The following is a 10,319-nucleotide window of genomic DNA, read 5'->3' as shown; positions in this document are numbered from 1 at the left end:
GCACACCCGTGGCACGACTCGGGTTCACCTACCGGTACTTATGGTTGTTGGCGAACCACCTCGGCAGCCATGTCTCTCCCCAGTCGCTTCGCTCGCCGCCACCCGAGGCAGGTCGGGGAGAAATGAGTCACGTCCCTGGACGAGCGACATCACGCCCTGGGGTTGAGTCCCCTAGACACGGTGGCGCCAATTAACTTGCTAAAACTTTAGCCCCCCCCCCCCCCAACAACACATTTCATACATAATCAGTAGAGACCTGTAAAATTTTCGCGATAGGATAGAGTCCAAATACTTTTGAGATTATTTTGCTTCAGTGATTGGGGCCACCGTTTATCTGAAGAACTCTGGGCCAATGAAAAATCTTTAATTAGCGAATCACGATCATTCCAGTCAACAATCAAAGAATGTAAATTAATGGAATTTTTTTTTTGCTTATTTTGATATTGCAACTGTTATTGATAACTAATTTTTGTATTACAATGTTGGTACATTCTTCAATCACAGATATAATTAATGATTTAATTATTACTGTTTCCAATAGTTGAACATGCTTGTTACAAATTAACACGCTGTAAAAGTGCATCATTAATTGGTCACTGTTTTGGCGAAGTTAGTGTCATTTATCATTTGAGTGTCGTATTCGTTGAAAATGTGCAATCTTTAATAATAAACAGACTTCACAAAAACTTAATACAATAGCACTGAAATCTCCTCTTTTAAAAATGATATTTGCCTAAAAATTAAACCACACAACCTTGTCTTTTATGACAGCCCAAACATTGTGGAAACAAGACACGTGCTTTAGTGATAGGAAGTGAGAATGGATCATTGACTGGAACATCAGCTGCTGCGAAGAAAGTCCAGGTTTTGCCCGGACGGGAATTAAACCCGGATCACCCAGCCGGGAAGTGAGTGATTGAACCACCCAGCCACTGTGACCCCTCCACAGAAATGTTTTGAGTGGACTTTGTGCACCTTGTTTTTGTGAGAAATTCTCATGTAAGTAAATATACAGAAAAATGTGTTTACTTTGTTTGTAGAACGTTTAGAAGATGTAGCCTCTCGATCAACAGGGCTTCGACTAACCGAGGTTCCGTATTATCCAAGCCAACCTAAAGCTCCATAACCAACAAAGACTTGTCGAAACATTTGCTTGAAGTCTTAGAAAATGATCTAACTGTTGTTGAAAGCCTAAAGAAAAGTAACATTAACAATGCCAATCCCTGGTTGGGCAGATCATGAAGTGATGCGAAAGAATCTACACTGCAGAAAAGCTGAAGGAAAAAAAATCACTCCGAAAAATAATGCCATCGGGCGAGCGAGAAAACAAGAGAATTCTTTTTTCTATCCATGTTATCCGAGATTGCCATAATAAACGTCAACTCTGTCAATTGAGACACTAAGTAATTCCACTTCAAGTAACCATTTGAAAAACAGGTCTTTCTTATTACTCGAATCTGAATCCTTCCTCAAGAATTTTTATATTTACATCCGACATTTTGCTCCAACAGACCCCCAAAAAATTAATGACTTGCAATTAAATACATTCCCAGGTATATAAGTACGGGTATTGCTATCTTGGGTACCCAAAAAGCTTTTGAAAAGCAAATTAATAGTAACATCGGAATCATGCTTATTAAATTAATACTAAAATGAAACACCAAAGGAATAAGTTTCTGAAAACAGGTGTCAAAATAAAAGCTTAAACAACATTTTATTTTATTTTTTTATTTTTTTCATATTACAAAATTAACAATAAAAATTAGGGAATGTACACATAATAAGCACATATAACCTTAACAATTAATTTTTCAAAAGAAAAGTAATTTATTGGTAGAAACATAATAATTGCAGATTTAGTAAAATATATAGTCAAAGTGTTCTTATTTTTCTTACTCAGCTGCCAGTGAATTCTTTATCAGGGTTTATCTGTTCCTTCATCTCAGTTCCATTCGAGGCCTTATCCATCCACTCTTTATGCATGATAAACTTTTCAACACAGCCCAACAATTCCCTAGCTGCTACTATAAATTTGTGGACTAATATTTCACCTTGCTAAAAAAATTTATAATAATAAAAAAAAACCTTATGATAGAAAGTTACTGTAGAGCATTTATCACAATGCACAGATAAAATCATACATTTGGCTGCTAAACAAATTGGCAGGAAAAATGCTTTTAAATTAATTTTTTTTACATTTACATTATGATTAATCCATATATTTTTATTTCATGTGTTATGTCTCTTAAAACCAAGTTGCAAAGTTTGAACAGATTTTATTTTTATTTTCGAAATATCAAGCATACAAATTTTAAACATCCAATTCTGAGGAAATTACCAACTCTAAAATCACACCCTTAACATGATACAATTTGTACATATCACAAGTTACATGTGAAAACAACTAAATTTTTTTGTAGACTGAAATGACAATTTCACAACTACATGTACATGAGCCACTCACATATAACGATCTTATGCATATAAGTGAACTCAGGTCTCTATCTCATTACAAAATAAGTCATGCACAGTGTTTACACGTATCACATTCGTCCAGTAAAAAAATAGTCTTGTCATATACAATATTCAGGAACTTTGGATTACAAAATACATACATTAAATTGCACACAGCTTAAAAAAAGCACATACAGTAGAACCCCTATTTTACGTATTTCAAGGAGGGGGGGGGGGGGGAAGTGGAAAGATAAGGGGAAATTATAAATGAAAGACAGCGCAAATTTCAATCACTGAAGCAACACAACACTTTTTAACTTTGTTTGAACAAAAACCAAACACTTCCCACAGTTACTCAAGAGTACTTTATAACAGTTAATAATAAATTAAAAAATAATTATGTTATAATTGTTGTGATACTTATATAGACCTAAACTCAATGGCTGCTTCTGAATACATAGGGATGTATCTAAATCACACACATCCCAACATCCCTTAGAAAATGTTGCTACAATGAAAGGGACGTATTTCTAACGGAAGGATGATATCTGACTATTTTTATTGTTAACACCACCTATTGACAGTTGGTTATACTAATATGTAAACATGAGTTGTAATATCTACGGAGATTCAAAGAAATGTAAATAAAGAAAATTGGTACATAAAAAAATACATTTTAAAGTTGAATAGAAATTAAAACAGTTAGCAATCAAAATAAAAATTTGGTTATGAATCCCGAAATATTAAAAATAGTTATGAAAAACATTAAAATCACTTAGTTTAATTGCACTTATAGCTTATCTTCTAGGTAAAAATGTTATTCAGTTATCTGTTTCTCTATTTCACTTTTAATTTGAACTATATTTATGTTTTCAACAAACCTTATACCAAAACTCTTAAAGCCTTATTATGGATATACAAAATACAACCTGATTCAAATGCCAATTGAATGTAGAGAACATCAGTGGATGTGAGTGTCACATCCCTTGAAATCTCGAGTTTGGCGGTAGTTGGTAAGACTGCGAGCAGTTTGGTGCACTATTTGCGTAAACCCTTAGCTAAGGGATTCACCAGACTACAAATCAGAAACAGACAATTTTGCCAAATGTCTGCAACAAAACTAGAACTGCCACTCATTATGGTTTCATTCAAACTTAAACAATCGTTCCAGCACATGGAAGATAAATACGTACAGACATACCGTTAGTCGTCGCCTAGTTTCGGACGGAACATGGAACCCTCAATAGATTTATTATTCAATGCCACTATACGAACATTTTCCTTTAAGTGCAAAGATAATGGGAAAAAAAATTCATCATAAGGTAGGGTGTGGAATGGGAAACGATACAAACCAAAAGAAGTGATTATTGGGAACATAAAATGGAATGGGAATGGGAAACGATACAAACCAAAAGAAGTGATTATTGGGAACATAAAATGGAATGGGAATGGGAAACGATACAAACCAAAGGAGTGATTAAGGGGAATATAAAACGGGAATTCTACGGTACGAGCTGCCGCCGGCGATGCCCTCATCGGTCGGAGCTGGCGGCCGCACAGAGCAGGTCCAGCACGGAGTCACCGTTCTCGTCGCTCAGGTCCACCTGGACGCGCGCCGAGCACGGGAAGTCCTTCTCCACGGACCACACCTTGCACATGAGCGTCTTCCCTGGCACCAGCCCCAGGTCCCCGGCCGAGTCCTCTGGAGTCAGCGCGAGCTCCCGAGCCCCTGCGCACCAACCATGAAACTCGCTTCCCCCCGACAACCGCACTGTTCCGCCAGCCAAGTGTCCTGCGAGCTGGGCTCCGCGGCTCCGCGGAAACGGACCGGCCCTCGACGGAACCGACTAGCGCCAACCCGGCATTGCACATTCAACTATTCCAGAAACATCCACCATCGTAATGATGCTGGCGCGTGTATCTACGCATCACTTGCTCAGCACTACATGGTCAACATGTTTTGAATGGGTATTGTTACCGCCCTGTTGCTTTCTTCCAGCAACACTGCGGTCAACAATCTGTCCTCACACTCTTGCCCCAAGGAGGGTCAAACTTTGCGCGGGTGGCACGATCCCACCGAACACGCGACAGTACAAAATATAGTTCCCCTTTTCATTCCGCAAGTGTGGCCAAAACCAATAAAAATGAATATTTTCTAATTAAACAGAAGAATAAATACTTCATCAAAGAAAATAAACTCACTAAACAATGAAGAAAGTTACCGGCACCGGTAACAGTATTGCGCTTGAAGCAAAACGCATTGCCCAAGATTATTATCAGGCCTCCCGGCCGCGCCCCGCTAGTACGCGTTCCCCTTCCCCTCCTTCCCCTGCGGTCTCGCCTCCTCACGTTCCTCGCTCACGGGCTGACAGCTCACAAGATGTTTGGCCCAAAACTATAGGAACTTCCTGTTTCATAGGGATCAGGGCAGGCAGAAATAATGCCACAGATTATAATTTGGGACCAATTTCCCTCACACAGAACAAAAACTACCACATACAGTACTTTCCTTACATACATTTCAGGCACATTTTACAGCCTTCTGTTTTTTTTCTTAATTAACTTCAGAAGCATATCCCCCTTAAATATTGCAAAGATGAAAATTAGTGACATTTTCTAGAACTTCAAATGTCCTCATGAAGTAACCAATTAACTGGTGCAAATACTACACCTCAAAAGTCTGCTACTGATTTCATTATATTTAAAATCACCCAATACCTAAAAACAACCAAATACATAATCAGGAAAAGAAAACAAGAAGATAAAATAAACATCTAAGAAATTATGACGTTTCTGCACTCAAGACACTTTTTGATTGAGTAGAGAACCTAACAAAACAATATTTCAAAAAGAAATGATTTACTCTCGCAGAAGTTTTAATTAACAAATTTAAAAAAAATAGATCATCGCATTGAAAAAAAGAAAATAGTGGAATGTATTTACAGTATATAGTATATACATAATACTAAACTAACATGCACACAACCCTACATCAAGATCACGTTTATATGAACATTGACAAAAGCAATATCTAATATGGACACTTTAATTATATTAAAAGTAATACTTTTGACTAGTGGATGGGTTAATTCCCATACTTGAAACCAAATTTAGAATTCGAATCCCAAAGAGAACCTCGAATATACCTTTCGAATCCAAATCTAGGTCTCAAGGGTCAAAAATTAAATAATATACAAGAAATTACTAATGCTGTTATGAAAGCGAGACACCAGACGGCGATGCCAGGTTCGGAGCTGGCTGGTAGCCTTGCACTGTCACTGTCATGTCACGTGCCGTCCACTGACTTAACGTATGCGCGCCTGGCCGGATTACAAGGGTCGTCGCTACCCCCCTCCCCCCTCTGCCGCCCCGCATTGTCCTTCCTCGATGCTGTTATCTATCGCTGAGCAGCCTCGGGAATTCTGCAGGCCGCCGCGCGGAGTGCCGTGAATGTGTGCCGCCTTTCTGCACTTTTCGGGCGTCGGGTCGGCCCGGGATGATGCCACGCGTCACAGCCGCTCTCGTCGGTTCGATAATTCCGCCACAGATACTTAAGCAGATACATAACACCAACTCCCATCACCTGTGATGACTGGTCAAAAATGTTTGGACAACTTTCAATATCTTTCATCAAGTCCTGGCTCAAAATTCAATTGAATTTTTTTTTTTTTTGATCCTGTTTGAGAAGGCAAGGAGCAAATTTAGCGGCAACACGTCTCATTTGCAAATCCTCTGTCAAAATCCGCTGGCACGAGCTCCAACTCACTCCCGTCTCTTCTGAAATTTTGTCGATTATGAAACAACAATCCTTGTTAAATGGCAGATTTTTTTCAATGTTTTCATCATCTCAAGATGTTGAAGAGCACCCAGAACGAGCGATATACGATAATATCAATATATTGATAGATTAGAAACAACACGCAAAAATTAACTGGAAAATGAATCACTTTGAACCACTAGATACTTCATAGATATGCTTGTAATTACTATTCACAACTTTTATTTCTAATATTCAACCTCTGAATGCGAATAGTACATTAACTGCTATTCGCAACTATTCATTTTTACGAATATCCGCACAACCCTAGTTATTATTATAAGTAGAATCTAGTTATAGCGAGCACGGTAATAGCGAGAACACGGCTATAACGAGGTATTTTTGAGGAATTTACGGCGTGATTGCTTGGAGCGCTTTTGTTATTTGTCTGCTTAATCTCCACCCCCCTCGCTCGCCACTAGACATCTTGCCGTTGACACCTGTCACATTCTTCAGCCCTGCAGTCGCCACCTAAGTGCATGGCTTGAAAAATAGAATCCCGTCCTTTCTTTCTTTTATCAAATTCCATTAGTTATATGTGCATGCGACTTCACAGTCACAGCATCACTGGCTGGCTTCAAGGCCAAGGTATGCTCGAGTCGAATAAACCAAGCCTTTGAATATACATTATACTTATACGCATTTCTTATTATTTAGAAAATAGACTAAATCTATTTTTTCCCGCCATTAAACATAACAATGTGCACTTTTTTTTAATATAGATGCTCTTAATTAATTTGTTGGGACATTTTCATTAACGAATAATAACATTGTTTATAACAATGTTAGGCCAAAAAAGTCAGAGCCATTTTTAAACTTTTTGCTAATTGATCGCGTTAATAATACACATATATTTATAAACTTGTTTGAAATTATTTCAGTTGTGACACGTTTACAAACACGTCACATTATTTATTTTACTATCTGACAAATAGTAGGCACTACTGTATTTATTTCCGAATCGCTAGGACAATTTTCTTGTAACTTTTGTTTCGGTCAGTTGTTGGGGTATCTGTCTGGTTTGAGTTTAATCCCAAATTTATTTTCTAAAAAAGTTAGGTTTCTTTAAATGAAAAAAGTATAGTTTTCCAGCGACTATTTCGTTTGAGGCGTACGTGCGTTGCTACACTCCTGCTTTTTTTGTAAGGAATTAAATCGTTGCGCTACACTAGCGCCGCCTATTAGCTACATCCCGAACCAACATGACCGCCAGCAGACAGCCCGCGTCGACAATAGATAGCAGGACAATGCTGCGTCGGTCGCGGGCCCAGTCGAGTAGTCAATTGCGGGCTGAGATGCTATACTTACGTGGCGTGTTAGGGTATTCTGGTTATTTTGAAGCAATCGGTGATCGCATCCGTACTTGTGGGGTATCGTTTTAAAGAGATTTCACACATATGCTCACAGAAATTAAGATTTCGTTAATATAACCTGTTATTTTCCAACTATACAGGTTTAAACCCAATTTTTATGCTATTTTCTGTTAATATTTATTTTTTGGGGGCATAAATCTGTCCAATTCGGTTATAGCGAGGATCAAACCGGGAACCGTGACACCTCGCTATAACGGGACGCTAGTGTATATTAACTTACGTCATTACTGCAGCTGAAATGTATTAACACAACTACAGAAAAAAAAAAATCCTTTCCAAAATGCAGGAAAATTAAAACTGTCTTTGTGACAAAACAATATCAGGAGTAAAAAATATTAAACAAGTGCTACTGAAATCTGAAATATTTTTTACCTGTAAAAAAAACACACTAAGCTATTTACAACACTAAACGCCAAGTAAACATGAGAAAATAAATTGCTGGGTTACCTGACAACATAGTCCTATTTTAGCTGCATTGTGGTCCTATTTTAGCTGCATTGTGAAGGAATGAAGGAATCAAATAAACAATAAACAATAAATTAATAAATCTAAGTAACAACTTGAAAAAATCACAAAAGCTAATTACAATAATTTTTTTATTACCAACCTTTCAGTTCTGCACGGAGAGACTGAAAAGGCAGCCTTTCTTCACTGAGTTCCTTCGGCAGTTTTCGGATTTGCTGAAGCGGGACGGATGCTTCAGAGCCGTAGTCTACGAGGAACACCATGACTTTATCGTCGCTCACCCCAACTATCCGGACCCTGACCAACAAAAATATACACTTTTCAACAACTTCATTTTCAACGATGGTAACCAGGACAGAACCACCAGCAATAATAGCTGGACAATAAAGGCCCCCTAAAAGACAAGGCAGAACCCTATTTTACAGGCAATATCTGAGTTTCTGTAAAAAATATCCATCCAAAAATCAGAAGCTTTTGCACTGGAGAGTTGTTAACAAAACTTTTGCACAACCTCGTGCATAAAATAAGAACTAGGTACTACAGTATATTTATGCAATTTTCACATTTAACGGTTCAAACATTTAAAAAAATTTTGGTGCAGTATCAGTTTATGAAAAAGTTAACCTGTAAAACATGACATGAAACAGCTCAAAGAAAACACTTTCGTAAGCCGACACCAGCTGTGACTATTTTGAAAGAAAATCCAACTCTGAATGTCAAGAAACCATAAGTTCACATGTAACAAAATTCTTTAAAAAATTTATTTACATAAATAACCTCAATACTTGTGCCACTTGTACTATTAATTCATGCTTTCTAACAAAACAGATTGGCCTGAATAAAACATGACCTGACTTGAAAATTCACAAGATACTTTTTAAAAAATAATTATGAAAATGTTTGTTAAAAATATTCGTAACTGTTTTTGATTTAGATGTTGCGTTTGACTTAGGAAAACCGTCTTTAATGAATAAAACTATTAATAGAAAGTTCATGCATATTTATTTTTATTTTTCATAGAAAACCTAAACACTGTCCCACATTACATGATATTCACACAAGATCTCATTTTCCCTAGCAACAACACAAATTATTTTTCCCTGTTCAAAATTAGAAAGATTATTAATTTTGGTGTTGCAGAAAACGTTCAGAATATGTACTCATATACAAAGCAAATCTCATAATCTAAAGTCCCGAGGTTGCTTGGTGTCAATGGTACAACCAAGGACAAACGTGTCCTTGGGAGATGGCAGCTGAAACAACATTTTTAAAGATCCAAATGAGGGCTGATTGCCGACGACTGTGATCGCTGAATTCAAAATAAACATGTCCGAAATAAAAGGTTAATAAACGGCACAGCCGAACCAGTTTGTCACTTATTACATCATTATTAGGCGGCAGCCCGTCAAACGCAACCTGTTCAGTCAACATCGAGGAGAGAACTAAAGACGTGACACAAGGAGGGAGATAGATGGGTAGCTACATCAGTCAATCATAACGCAACCTCTCTGTACAAGGACACAATAACATGCGAAATGTTTTGTACTTACATCTAGGTATTTCTGTAAAAAAAAAAATTACAAATCACAAAGTCCTTTCTGATTGATTGGCACCAAAACCTGATAAATTTACAGCTTTATCATAGGAGTGAGCACCCGTGGTTTAACGAATATAAGAAATATACACACAAACTGCCTGAATGACTCTGAAGTTGAATAACTGCCTGTATGCAGGCGCCAAAGCGTCACACATCTGCCCTTATTTTACCAAAACAATACCTTCATGTTCTACAAAAATTGCAAAAAACACACAAAATAACTACATTTAAATGATATATAATACTGAAAATTAGATTTACATAAATACTACTAACCTAGTCAACCTTGTGCAAATTGGTAAATATGAAATCTAAATGGCTTTTATAAATAAATAACAAAATAACTAAATACCAAAATTTATCACAAGAATATTATTAATAATAAAAATATTAGGGATGGGACGAATCCACATTTTGGTCGAATCCGAATCCTTGTTCGAATCCTCAGTGTTTGTCATCGAATCTTGAATCCCAGTCCCACACTTCGCTTCACCACATGTTATTAAAAAAAATCACACATTTATTTTAAAAAATTACATAGGCCTATGTATTAAAAAAAATCACATGTGTATTTATAAAATTATAAAATAAGTGCATAGTGTATACACCTGAT

General features: G+C 37.1%; 1 protein-coding gene across 5 annotated transcripts in view; it reads right to left on the bottom strand.

Moving 5' to 3' along the window:
- Window positions 1–2,264: 2,264 nt before the first annotated feature.
- The window catches only part of LOC134528576 (tudor domain-containing protein 7-like), a 52,707-nt gene continuing 44,652 nt past the window's right edge, over window positions 2,265–10,319 (bottom strand). For all 5 annotated transcript variants that reach the window (XM_063362319.1, XM_063362321.1, XM_063362323.1 and 2 more), the window contains 2 exons: window positions 8,252–8,406; window positions 2,265–4,183 (listed from right to left, as the gene is read on the bottom strand). In XM_063362319.1, coding sequence (XP_063218389.1) covers window positions 3,987–4,183; window positions 8,252–8,406 — 352 coding nt within the window. In that variant the 3' untranslated portion in view covers window positions 2,265–3,986. The remainder of the gene's footprint in view (window positions 4,184–8,251; window positions 8,407–10,319) is intronic.

Source organism: Bacillus rossius, chromosome 1, assembly GCF_032445375.1.
Source record: "Bacillus rossius redtenbacheri isolate Brsri chromosome 1, Brsri_v3, whole genome shotgun sequence".
NCBI classification, from domain to species: Eukaryota; Metazoa; Arthropoda; class Insecta; order Phasmatodea; family Bacillidae; genus Bacillus; species Bacillus rossius.
This window is presented reverse-complemented; position numbering and strand designations above follow the sequence as displayed.